Source organism: Sodiomyces alcalophilus, assembly GCF_042370955.1.
Source record: "Sodiomyces alcalophilus JCM 7366 unplaced genomic scaffold ACRALscaffold_3, whole genome shotgun sequence".
In the NCBI taxonomy this organism is placed as follows: domain Eukaryota; kingdom Fungi; phylum Ascomycota; class Sordariomycetes; order Glomerellales; family Plectosphaerellaceae; genus Sodiomyces; species Sodiomyces alcalophilus.
In genome coordinates, this window is record NW_027263534.1 from 6218134 (window position 1) to 6232421 (window position 14288).

Sequence of the window (14288 nt, forward strand, 5' to 3'; positions counted from 1 at the left end):
GACTCTGTTATTACGGGCCCTGACTTCGTAGAGGCGTTGCCATAGCTTCTAGTCTTCGTGGCTTATATAGATAGTCGTATTAGACGTTATGGTTATAACTATAGACAGCTCGGCGTAAATAGCTTTAATAGGTTAGTAACCGTAAAATAAGACTCTTAATTATTATAAACAGCGTATAACTTAATTACGTAAAATAAGCGATCGATCTATTAATTTAATTAAGTCTATGGAAATCTCTAATCGTAGTGCTATAGTCCTGCCCTTATTTCTGCGGCAGATCCAGTCCTACCTTCGGGACCGGAACAACCCGTTCCGAACCTGCTTTGGGCCAGCCTGTGCGACAGTTCGTGCGCGAAACCTTTTTCGCGCGCGAAGTGGGGAGAGTAGGATTCGAACCTACGACTTTGCGATAAGTTACTAGGCGTACTACTACTACGCTGTCCCACCTTGTTATCGTTATTAGTTATAGTGTTATCCTTAACTAGAATAGGGGTAGCCTTTTTCTTAGCCTTACCCTTCTTTTAGGCAGATAACGGTCCTAGGGTAGGCGTGCTATAAACGCCGTTACCGGCGCCTATGTTATGGAGCATTACCCCGATATTACTAATCGCGCTAGGACCGGCGACTGATTATAGCATGATAACGCCGCCTTAAACCCTTAGGAATTACTTTAGTAGATCCAGGATTTCTTTCTAGGCCTTTAGGGAGGCCGATATCTCCACTAATAAGGCAGTAACCCGCTTTAACGTATCTTATTTAGCGGCGGTAATTTCCTTATTATTACGGCGCTTAGCCTATACGCCATTACCGGACCCACGCATAGTATCGGCCTTATACTTACCGCTACTAACTTTTAAGATTTACTAAGCTTAGAGCGTAGCTTCCTATTATAGCTATTAGTATATAGTTAGACGCAGGATAAGAAGTACTTAGAATACTGACTTAGTTAAACCCGCCGGGCCGTGTCTTAGCGGCTTCTAAAATATCCTATAAAACCTTAGCGGCGGCCTTACCCGCTATCGGTAACTAGGAGATAGTTAGTATAGAACGGACTATAAAGCAGTTTATAGGGGAGGGAGTATAAGCCTATGTTAAGGCATAAACGATTACGATTAACCTAATAGTAGTAACACTTCGCGGATTTCTCTAAGAAGGTAAGTAATTAAGGTGCCTTTATAGTGTAGTAGTAATGCACCTGGTATATAGTTAAGGTGACTAGGTCGGTTCGAATCCGGCTAGAGGCGCACGTAAGAAACGAACCCCTTTTCTTTTTTACACTACTCGGAACCTATTCTTAGGGGCCTTTATCTGCCTTAGCACGTATATAAGGGTTAAATAGGGGGCCCGTTAGACCCACCTTCTGCCCGGCTTCGCTAGTCGATAACAGGTGCCACGGGGGAGTTAGTCGCCCTGCCGTGGAAAAAACAAGAAAACGGTATCGCGCTATCCCTAAGCGCGTGGGTAAAATACGCGGCGTCTCTTCCACGATACGGAGGCAGTCTCTTACGCTGTTATATAAGCGTTCTGTGTAGGCATATAGCCTACGTTAGCTTTACCTATAGCTATAGAAAGAGTAAGGGAACCTTAGGAGCTTTAAACCCTAGGAAGCGTATATATAAGTTGCCTATATTGGGCCAGTAGGGGTTAGCCCCAGGGCATATAGGAGGCGTATAAAACTAACCGAGATAACTATCCACGCGCTATTAAATCGAGTATATAGTCGGTTGTCAATCCGCTACGGGCAAAACGTTATAGGGTTCCTAGTATAGAAGCCACGAGTTTCGTACTAGTAGCGAGTTAGTAACGGGGCCGCCATGGTACCCGTATAGGGTAGTAATCCTATAAAGAGGAGAGTATAGGGGTTTTTATCTAAGTCTTATACTAGTTCTCTAAGTGTTATACTACGATTTTCCCCCCTGTAAACATTAGAGAAGGACCGTATAGTCAGAATTCTGACTCCTAACTACTTAACTTAGGTAGGATAAGGATAGCGGAGTAAGAGTAATAAATGAATAAATAAGTAAGTAAGGAGTTAAATATAGGCTAATAACAGGAGATATACTAGCACTATACCGGCACGACTTATATAAGATAATACCCCTATCCTTTTAATCTAAGTCAGCTAGGTGGCTAGTATACCGTAAATATAGGGTATAAAGGCCCTCGCCTTCGCCTATATCAACGGGTTTAGTAGTAGCATTAGGCGGCACGTTACCGGCGGCGGCTTTCCTTTAACATTTACTAGGATTCCTAGCTATACTATTACTACTATTAGCGGTATATTCTCAATTACTCTTATAAGCTATAATAGTCGGATAATACTGGGATAGTGGTTAGATTATATTCTGATTATATATTAAACGGTATAAAAGGAACTTACGATATTATAAAAATAGAGGCGGTTGGAATAAGAGAATAAGACTAGGATAAGAAGATCGCAGTTAGTACTAAGATACGATATAAGCGGATAGGAAGAACGAAATCGTATGAAGCCGTTATCGGCTAGTCTTAACTCTATCGCGGGGCAGCGCGGGATCACTTATAAAGCCAGGTATCTAATCTAATAAAGTTATTTAGAATAAAGTAAAGACAGGGAAATAATAAGAATAGAATCGTGGGAAGACAGAATAGGATACCTATAAGGTTAGGTAGGACTGATCTCCTATTTTACTTATACGGAAGGAATAATAAAGGTAACCCTATAACTAAAAGGAACGACACCCCTAGTATCATAATAAAGGCAGTCATAGACTAGCCTTACTAAAGGGATTCGGTATAATAAAGCGGTCGGTAAAGGATTATATTATAACCAGAATAGGAGTATTATAAAGGATAATACTCCGGGATAGGAAATTAAAAAGAGGAACTTAACGGGCAGATTAGACTAAAGTTATAATAGGGTTATTAAAGGATTTATGGGTGGAGAGGATATAGAAATATTAGGTTAGAGGAAGTCAGGTCGGAGGTAGACATGGGAATATTAGATTAGTATTAAGGTTTCTAGGATAGAAACTATACAGACAGGGCGCCGTATTAGGGACCGGACCTCTGGTACCTAAGTACCGGACGGTTATAAGTCATAATACGGTTCTAGACCGGTATAAAGTACGGATAACTATAGTATCCGGTCCGGGACCTAACTCGTCGCTGGCTATAATATAGTCGGTACTAGGGTATAAGTTACGTTATCGCTATAAGCTAATGGATAGAGATCGATTAGGCAGAATGGACTTCTATACTAGGCTAAAGCTAGCTAATACGTGTATAAGAAAGGATAGGTGGCCGCCCTTAGAATAAGGAGACTAGCGATTAATTTAACTCTTTAGCACCCCCTACCTTTAGACTTAAGTATAATTACGTTCTGACCACTAAGTGTCTTTATCCTGATTATCTCTTTACTCTTCGCGATCACCCCCTAATAACGCCGCTTTATACCCTAATAGTCCTCCGCGAAGCTACTTAAATTAGACTATTATCGTAGGAAGAATATCTAGCCTAAGATCTGTAATTAGAGCTACTTCTTTATGGATTTTATCTACGACTTGAAGACGAACAGCTAAAACGGCTCGGTAATATATATAATAATCGGCGGCTATTCTTGTTAACTAAAGGATAACACTTATAAGGTTCCGCGGAACGATACATACCCCTATTAGCGCTCCTATACCCAAAAGCCCTTAGACTATTATTATTTAGAATACCCACTTACCGGTAAATACCTGTACCCTTATATTAAGCTAGCTAAGACCCGGTATAAGGCAACCCGGGTAGAATACTAGAAGCCTTATTAGAAGTGGCTTTACAGAAACTTAATAAAGGCAGGCGAGGTTATCAGAGCAGATTTAGTAAAAGGAACCAGCTCTTTAGCCAATCCAGGTTATATTATCGTGGTTACTCTAGATCCTGATATAATCTACAGAAAATACTAAGCGATATAGATTTTTGTTATTATAACGCCTAGCTTATATCAGCTCGTTAAGAGTACCTTACCTTATAACTATAGAGCTGACTATGTAGTAAGCTCGCTTAACTTCCTTAATTCCGGCACGTTTATCCTCTTTAACAGAGAATATATTAAGCCTAATACGACTTTCTTTCCGATCTTTAGCTATAATACCCGAGTACTATAAGAGATTTGTAATAGCGCTAGAGGTACTTTAAAGACATATTTAATAGTTATAGAGGCGGCTACTATGAAGAGCTTTTATACGAATATAGTTTTACACGCTCTATTACAAAAGAGTAGAATTTATATTTAGGGTTATTATTTCTCTCTGCGCTACGAGATTCTGAAGAGGAGCGAGATTTTATTAAAGATAAGTGAGTGGTATAACCTTACCTTCCTCGAACATAAGCCCCTTTCTTCGTACTTCTTTTTATCCTGCTCGGGGCCCTAAAGGCTAGGGGTGGTTCAGATCTATATAGACCCTATCTAGCTACTTATAATAACAGCTTACCGGCTAAGGCCACGCCTTTATCCTTGATAAAACCCTCCTCGTCCCCGCTTTAATATTAAGAATCTATAGCAACTTAAAGCAAGTTATTTTTTAGGCTAGAGGCGCTATACGCACTAGTTAGGAACACCGCAAATGTATAGATTTCTAGAACTAAGCGGCGTGACTATAAGACTTACCTTACTATACGACCTACTAAACACGGGTTATCCTTTACCGGAAATCAAAGAATAGCCCCCCTTACTTATTCTAGAGCGTCTCATAGAATATTAGAGACTTTCCGAGCGGCGGCTATAACGGCAATAAGTAGGCCGTCTTCTTTAGGGATAAATATAGCAGGTAGACTTTTATTATAATAATACCGTTTAAGATGGTGGATAAGCTATTTCGCGTTCTTTGTAACTTCAAGGAATAGGTTAAAAATTACGATTTATAAGCTATACTCCGATAATAATTCTAGCCTGCTTCCTTTAAATGAAAAGATATCATTTAGGTACTAGAGTATAGCGCAGAGTATAGATCTAGAAACAATGCCTGTATATACTTATAAACCAAATAGCGGTATCGAGCGCCTTATTAAAGATAGTACGGATAAAATAAATATTATACTCAGTGGCGCCAGGCTCCTGGTAAAGGTATTGCCGGAAACGATGAAAGTAGTAGTATATCTATATGCTATACGCCCTTTATAGCGGCTCGAGTAAAACTCCTTAGTTGAATTTCTCTATAAATAGTTTAAGTATAAGACTCCCATTGCGATTAAAGAGTATACGACCGACCTACGCCTAGATTAAAGCGGCGTCTACGCTTATAGCTACCGCGTATATCCTCTAATCCGCGATAAGGAGGCAGGAAAAGATAAAAGGAGATTTAAGATTAGCCCTAGGGCCTATGTCCGGTATTTTATACGCTATACAGCTTATAATATCTACCGTGTTTAAGTCTTATGACTAGATAAGGTGATATCCATATATAATATAAGCTTTAATAAGCAGAATTTCTACTAACAGGTGACAGAAAGCTTAGAGGCGCTGCCCATACAGGAGACTTCTAAGTAGATCGTGTAAATAAAGGAAGAAGACTTATTATATAATTATCAGATCTTATATGTAGACCCTTTTAGTATTTCCGACTTTTATTCTATCAGATTAGGGGTGGTAGAGACACTAATATAAGCAGCTCTATCTAAAAAGCAGAGCGACTTAGCTACTATTACAGCTAGTATATTGTGATAACTAGGGCTACGAGTAGTAGGCTGTGCGCGCGAAAGAGAGGAAAATTAAGCAAAAAGAAAGCTGTTGAATTCGTAGGTCCGTAGGATTACTGCTTCTTGCGCGAGCTTATGATATTATGTGTGTAGAGCTGACTTCTGGGATTTCTTCCTGAATCCGGGGCGGGCAAAAGACCCTGAAAGATTGAGTGCTGACTGTTGCGCCAACAGCCTACGCGACGTTTATCACACCACGTTTCTAGCTTAAGTAATAACCGAGATATCGTATTTACGATACCTAGTGTATTAATATAATATATACCATAAGCTAAGTATATATACACGTATAATGTGTATATTATGATAGTATAGGTTACGCTGGTTATAAAGTACACGTCTAGTCATATAGCTATAACCATATACTGTTTATTGTGACTTAGATATTATACTTATTATTATTATGATGATTACTTATTATAAGTATGATATTAAAACGCCCCGTAAGCTGACTCTGATATAATAAGTGCAGCTTAGTCAGGTTATAGTTATAGTTATGTTATAGCGCAGTAATCCCAGTCTATCTGAGACTACAATACGTAGAGGAAAAAAATAAAGAAACCTCTTCTTTTTAATTCAAGGGAAAATTCAAAAACCCTTGTTATTATTATCATTATATTTCTTGTTCAAAGGAAAATTCAGAAAAAACTTTGATATCTAGGAAAGCCCGAAGGTAAAAAACCCAGTTATACCCCCTTATAAAGAACTAAGAATACTAAGTATTAAAACCATGTTTTTAATTCTTTAATATTATTATAAGGCGGTAAATCATACTCAGGCAACGTATTATCCTTATAACCTAGGTTTATATAACCACAAAGAGTATTATATGTCTCTTTTACTAAACCTTTAGTTATTATGTCACCTATATTACATTTCGTATATATATATACGATTTTTATTATTATTATATAGCTATTGCCTGCAGTAGTAATACTGCCTATTAATATGCTTTGCTCGTTTATAAAATTCAGGGTTTTCGGCAAGCTTCTTTACACTCTCACTATCCATTAAGATAGTAGGAATCTCGAGAGTTTTATTATTATTATTATTATTATTATTATTATTATTATTATTATTATTATTATTATTATTAGTAGCATCAGTATTATTAGTAGTATTATTATTATTGGTATTATTATTATTATTATTACCTCTTATATTAGAATCGAGACCTAGATTATATAGTATATCTTTATATAGATTATAAAGATAGATTGCTTCCTTAGAAGCTTCTATAAGAGTTATATATTGGGCCTCAGTTATTAATAAAGTAACGACTTTTCTTTTAGTTAAGGTCAAACTAATAGGGTAATTTACTCCCACGTAGTAAATATATCCTGAAGTCGAGGTTCTATCTTCGATTATATCTGAAAAGCTGGCATCAGAATAACCGCAAATACCAAGGTCTTCTTTATTATAGGTATATAAAAGACCGATATTAGGATATATGTTTATATAACCCTAGATTATATTTAACGCAGTAAAGTGGTCTTATAAGGAATTACTTATATAGCGAGAACACTAGTTAACTACGTACGTTATATCTGGTCCTAAATAGAAGGCTAAATATAATAAAGCCCCGATTTCCTATTACTATTTATTTATATTATTAGTTAATACTTGTTCAGGATTTGATACTAGGACCTTCTTATGTATAAAAGGGGTAACAACCCTTTTCAGACTTCGTTTATTATACCTTTCGAGTTTTTCATTCGTATAAGGTAACTGGCTTATAAAAAGAGACTTATTTTCTTTATTTATGTTCATTATATGGCCTAAAAAGGTATTTATTTGGATTGTCTATCTATTATATAAGTTTCGATATTTTATATATAAGACCTACTTTTTAGTGGATCTATGATAAGAGCGATAAGATTCCTAAGTACCATACTAAATTTGTATATACCGGCAGACTACTTCGTATAGTCACGATAGTACTACATGTCTTTAATTCAAGCGGTGCTATCAGTTCTGTCAGTTATATCAGTTCCATCAGTTCTACCAGCCCAAATACTTTATGCCGCGGACCCTGCTATAGACTAACTAGCTAGAGGGCGGGCGATAATCGCGTATATAACTACGAGATTTCTCCCCTCCCCCTACAGAGGAGGAGAGAAGATCTCGCCCTTTGGGCGCGGCTACGATTTTTAGCTGGTTCCCTACACGTCAATTTTTAGTAGGCTCCTAATACGATAGATTATTAAGCGACCGCATACCACCCATAATTAATTTCTGTACCTCTAATTAGATCGCTTTTCGTAACCCACTATAGTTGTTTGTAGTTTATTAAAATAAAGATCACCCGTTATTTCCTTTACGCTTATAAACTAAGCTCCTTTTATTATTTATGAACCCGCCCAGTATAGTTTGCTTTTTATTATTTTATAACGCTAAAGAAACAATTAACCTATTAATTAATAAACTATCCCTGCGTTGATTAATTAATTAATAAGGGCTAAACTACTGGCCGATAATATTAAGTAAGCGTGTATAAATAACCCTACCGGCCCCGAAGAACTTCTAGTACTAACCGCCGAGCCATAGGATATCCTATAATTAATAGAATCGCGACTATATTCTAGCCTCCCGAGACACCTCGCCCGCCCCGCAGCCCGCTCCCTTACCTACTCCCTCGCCCGCTCCCTCGCCCGCTCCCTCGCCCGCCCCCTCGCCCCGCGCCTAGCCGCCATCCCCTAGCCTATTAGAGTCGCTAAAGGATCTACTATACTTAATTCTAGGCGTTAATCTAATAACGCCTCCCCGTGCCTAAGCCCGCCCCCCCCCCCCCCCTAGCTCCCTAACCACCCGCGCCGCTAGCTCCTAGGAAGCCCCCCCTCCTACTAACCTCCCTCCCCTGTTTTCTCGGGGCCATGTGTAGAAAACGATAGCTATAAACGGAGAATACGTGGTGCCGCGAGGAGAAGTCCTCGAGAAAATCTATAATAAGGGCTGTAAAGATTCTAAAGCTTTACGGACTATATATAGTATTCGGGTAGGTTTCTAATATAACGCGATTTATTCTGACGATATACTAATAACCTACACCACTATAGGCTAAACGCGACCTTATCCTCCGGGAGGATAAATAACTTAACCTTAATCACGCTACTAATAAAGAGGCGGTCATAATAACTCTTATCAGCATATATAGCAAAGACTATAAGTAGTGCGCTAATAAAGACGGTCTATTTACTATCTACTATACTATGCCCGGGGTGGCTAATAGCAGTTATAATAACTACTACTTTAATTTAGAGGGTAAAAAATACTTGTATCGCCTTACCGCCACGCCTTATAAAAGTAAGCGTGCCGCTAATGATAATAACGGTAAGTAGTAATCCTATATCGCGCCGAAACCGTAGTAGTATAGTAACGCCTTACGACACCCTAGAGCCCGTAACTCCTACTCCGTCTTCTAAAAAGACCAAGACCTCGGCCAGCGCCTCTAAGGGCAAAAGAAATACGACCCCTGGACTATAGTATACGTAGCCAATCCTAGCGCCCGCCCCTCCCGCTATACCGCCTACCCCCGGCGCGCCCCTAGCTCCTACCGCCGCCCCCACCGTAATACCCGCTATACCCGCTATACAGGGAATATATAGAATATATAGACTATACAGAATATAGGGAATATAAAGCTGGCCCGTAATACTTATAATGCCTGGTATAATAGGAGGTATATATAGTATATATAGTATGGCCGGAGTATATAGAATATATAGAATACCCGGAATACCTACTCCCGCCCCCGCCGCCTACTCCGCTATACCCTGTAATATAGAGTGGAACCTTATAATACTAACGGGTAGTATAATAAATACCTAGAAGCGGGCGTTAATCTAATTCCACCAGGATATTCTATAAGTCCTAGAACTTAGCCTAGGAAATAAGCAGTAAAGGATAGGGCCCGGTTTTTAATTAATTTTATACCTACGAAAGGATCTTCTATTATTTTCTTTTTTTTATTTTACTACTTCCTTTTTCTTATTAATATTATAGAAGGATATAGGCGTTCGGGGTTATTTTATTTCGCTCTATCTAATACTATTAATTAACGCGCCCGCTATTTCTCTGCCTATATTATATACTATAATAAACGTGCCCGGCAAAGTAAGTGTTAGGAAGTGTATAACCCTAAGTAAACGACTCTATTAAGACTTCCGGGTATACGATACTACCCACATAACGGCCCTCTTCGGTTAATAGCCTATCTTTACCCGGTAAAAGAATAAACAATTATCGTATATCGGTAACCCTGGATATAGCGACGTAGAACTGCCTATACGTAAAGACTGATAGACTTAAATCCACGCTAATTATACCGAATAACCAACCTTACGACTTATTAATAGTTATCGTAAAATAGAGGCGCACGGGAAACTAACGCCTACGGAGAATAAACGCGAATTCCTCCTCGGTACTATCTAGTATAACCCGCGGGATAAAGTGATACTGGCCCGTATACGACCCTAATAACATTTTCACCTCTAACACGTTAGTTATATAACGAGATAATCGCAGACCTATCGGCATATAGTCGGACTAATAGTCGCGCACGGACCACCGATTCGAACCTATCTCTATGCGTACGTTAAGGGATCAGTTTAATCCCTTAAGTTAAAGTCTTAGTCTAAAGTCAGTGCTTAGTTAACGAATATACTGCGATTACTCTACGATACTAAGCTATCGAGCCTTTTCTATTATATCGTTTCCCTGACTAAAGTCTACGGGCTTTCCTTTCGTTATAATTCTATAACTTCTATACCTTTAAGGTAGTTAGGCCGAAGATGCTACTAAGAAGGACTTAAGGAATAAGCGTCCCCCCGGGGGGACCTAATAAGGCGGACGCCGAGCAGGCGCTTATTATACTAAAACTAATAATAACGGTGCCTAAGCAGGGACCGGATAAAAATAAGGGGTTAACGGATACGCCGGTTATGCTCGGTCCTAAAGATAGTAGTTCGTAGGCCGATTAGCGATCCGTCGCCGGCCCCTCGACGTTAACGTAAAAGGCGGTAATTACGATATTTTCGTAGTATCTTTAGTAATAAAGCGAGATTAATCGAGTAATTATAGAGAAGCTCGCCGAATAACCGGCGCCCCGGCGTGATTACGAAAAACCGCCGGTATATAATTATAAGCTAATCGGAGAGTTATCTATAGTTACGGAAATCGACGATTAGTTAGTAGCGATTAAGGCTAGGAACTAGTTTAGACCTAGTGCCCCGGTGCTATAGTAGATCGAATAGGCTTTAATAAAGCTTAAATATACCTTCTAGATATCCTAAAGGCACTATACTAGGAAGATTACTAACCCGAATTAGGATAACTTTACGGCGTTTATTCGGCGAGAGTATTTATCCCGGGATATATAATGGTATTATTATTATAAGGAACTTTGTAAGCTACGAATAACCGGCGATATAACGCCGATAAAGCTATTTAAACGGTGGGATAACCTATATAGGCTATTAGGCTAGGAGATAAGCGGAAGCGAAGAGCGTGCCTACGATTATTTTAGCCGGCTACCTTTATGTATTAAGGATAAGATATAAGAGCGGAGGACTAAGTTAAATAAGGCCGTGACGCTAGCTTAAAAGGCATAGCTATTCTAGGATATAAGCCTTATTCAGAAGGCGAATAGTAAGCGATCGGATACTAGCCGTAAAAGAACCTTATCGAACTTCTAGCGTTCGGATAGTCGCTTAAGCCGGGTAAGCACTCCGGTGACTAGTCGGCGTACGCCCGCCGAACCAGGTAAGACGGACTTAAAGGGGGCGCCCCTGACGGGTTAAAAGGCATCGGGCTTAGGCCTAGAGCCCTTATAAGCGTAGCCTAGCACGCGTGCCTTTACGGGTAAGGGTTATAACTACGGTAAAAAGGGTTACCGTTTTAAGGACTATTATAGTAATACGGAACGGCGGATAATAACCGATAATAGGGCGGCGAAGAGTTATGCCCGCGTTAGTAACGTGCACGCTATATATAACGACTTTAAGAATAATATTCGGGTTAGAGAACTCTATTCGTCGGGAAACGAGTCGGCGTAGGTAATAAGGGGGCCGGACCTACGCCTAATAACCGGCCGGCGATTGTAGTTAGTAAGGTAGCGAGATTTATAGCGATAATAATCTATGACGGAAAGGAGGTTAAGTTTAGCATGGACTTAGATACCTATACGTAGGTAGATATTATTAGCCTGGCGTTAGTAGAACGCCTAGGGTTAAAACCGCTTTTAGAGGTCGAGACTCTAGAAATTAAAGGCTTTAATAATAGCCCGGCGAGGGTTCGCGGAGCGTATAGCTTAGCTTTTTATCTGCTAGACGTAAAAGGACGGCCACGCCTACTAAAAAGGGTCTTCCTGTATACGGATCGACCTAAGGGTACCGGATAATTACTGCTCTTAAATAATAGTATAGGTTAGGAAGATATTATAATTAATACGGCTCGCCGAATATTCGTTTACGGGCTGATTTTAATTATAGACCCCGAGCTTTAGGCTCGCGAGGTTATTAAAAGGCGGGCGAAGGTATATATTATATATATCGCTACCGCTAGTATAATCGTACCGGGGACGCCGGATACAACTATTCCGTCTATAAATAACAAGGTAATATACGGACTAGTTATTAAACTACCGCCGGAAATCGCTAACTACTAGGACTTATTTTTAGAGTAGGCAGTAAAGGAGCTGCCCTTACTAAAGGACGCCGAATACACGATTAACTTATAAGACGGGAAGGAGCCGCTATTCGGGCCGTTATATCCCTTATCTCGAGCCTAGCTAAAGGAGCTAAAGAAGTATATCGCTAAAGGGATAGCGAGCGGTTATATCTAATAGTCGATAAGCCCTATAGGCTCCCTAGTGCTATTCGTGCCTAAGAAGGACGGTAGCTTACGACTCTATGTCGATTATCGAGGGTTAAACGCTATAACGATTAAGAATAGGTACCCTCTACCCTTAGTCGGTGTAAGCGGCTGGTCATAGGTTGGTCGCACCAAGTGAGGCCGAATAATTATATTAGCTAGAATTAAGGAAAGGAAGGGAAAAAGGTCTATAGAGAGGCGTAGGATTTACTAGGTTTATGCGAATCCGTGGTAAGGGCAGCGCGAGGTCCGAGCGTTGGTTCTGCGTGCTAGTTAGCGGTTCCGGCCTTATACCGGAACTACACTTTTAAGGGGTTAACCCGTAATATTACCCCCCTCCCCCCCCTCCGGGGCCGTAATAACTAAGCGCCGAGCCTATTATTTTCTAAACGTGTTATAAGGGAGGCGTGCGTCCTCCCTTATATCGGGTATATTCGTGTCGCGCGGCGTTCGCGGCGACTTCGCTCCTAGGTCGCTAGTATTCCGCGTCACGCTAAGCGCTTACCCTTTATATCCTAAAACCCCCGGTTACTCTTTCTTCTTTATTCGTAAGCTATTATAATAAATAGCTCTATAGGCTTTTATCGTATTCCGTAGTTCGATATCGTAGTATAAGCGTAACTTTGCCCGGTTTTTTATTCGTAGTTAATTCTTCTTCTATAAGCCTATAATATCGTTTTAATAGTAAGCTCTATCGCTTATTCCGTGCTTAGAGCTATATCGTTCTCCGCTAACTCGCGGTATAGTTATTCCGTACTCGTAGTTATCTCGTTAATCTATAATCCATACCTTTATTTATCCTCTTAACTATTATAAGTTCCTTAATAAGCCCTCGCGTCGAGCTAGCTAGATAGTAGCTAATAGAGTATATACAGATATCTCCTCTCCGTTATAGCGCCCGCCACGCCTATAAGGGCACCGTTAAAGAATAGCCGGTTAACGGCGACGTTACGCCCCCCCCCCCGCCTCTAATAGCGAAAGTCATAGTTAATCGGTTAAAAGCATAGCCGAGGGAGCTCTTACTACTATAGCGAATACCGGTAAGCGTCCGGCTAAAAAGGAGGTTCGTGATACGGCCTAGTACTTCGCCACGAGGATCCTGCTAACTCTCCGGCAGGCCGCGACGCCTTCTAAGCGTTAATATAGCCTAGCTTACCCCCCCGGCCCCCCCCCGCGACGCTTTCTATCGCCCTTATACCGATCGTATAGCCGGCGTTAATTAAAAGTTTAACTAGATATACTATAATTAATCCGGGCCCGGCGCGGCCTATAATAAGCCTAAATACTACGAATATACTATAGGGTCTTACCTATACCGCCCTATAAGTTCCCTACGAGTTATAAATAAGGTTATTATAACTAACCTTCGTAGCTCCTTACCGCCGCTATACCCTTTATTAAGCCCCTGGCTGATACGGGTCGAGCTATACGCGATAACCCTGATAATAACGATATAAGTATCTTCTTCCTTTTTAGTATCCCTCTCTGGGTCGTTACTAACTCGGGCCTAGCTCCGTAAGGCCTACGAACTAGCTCGTAGCGACTACTACGCCTCCCTATCTAAGGCCGCCTCCGCCCCCGCCACTAACTCCGCCCCCGCCTCCGTTAATAACGGCGAGGGTCTCCGCCGTGAGGTAGCGGCCCTCCGCTATAAGGTTTGCTTATAGGGCGTAGCGATAACGCGCCTCCTAGAGGGT

General features: G+C 40.5%; 1 protein-coding gene and 1 pseudogene across 2 annotated transcripts; both read left to right on the top strand.

Annotated features, from left to right (window-relative positions):
- Window positions 1–226: 226 nt before the first annotated feature.
- On the top strand, window positions 227–8421 carry ACRALDRAFT_209276 (uncharacterized protein; the record flags this gene model as incomplete). The annotated part of the gene is made up of 3 exons (XM_071022604.1): window positions 227–242; window positions 278–343; window positions 8336–8421. 3 exons carry the CDS (start codon window positions 227–229, stop codon window positions 8419–8421), a joined length of 168 nt encoding a protein of 55 aa, XP_070876215.1.
- Window positions 1170–1244, top strand: ACRALDRAFT_t120 (annotated as a pseudogene). The gene has a single exon. The product of its transcript is annotated as a tRNA-OTHER (tRNA).
- Window positions 8422–14288: the final 5867 nt, after the last annotated feature.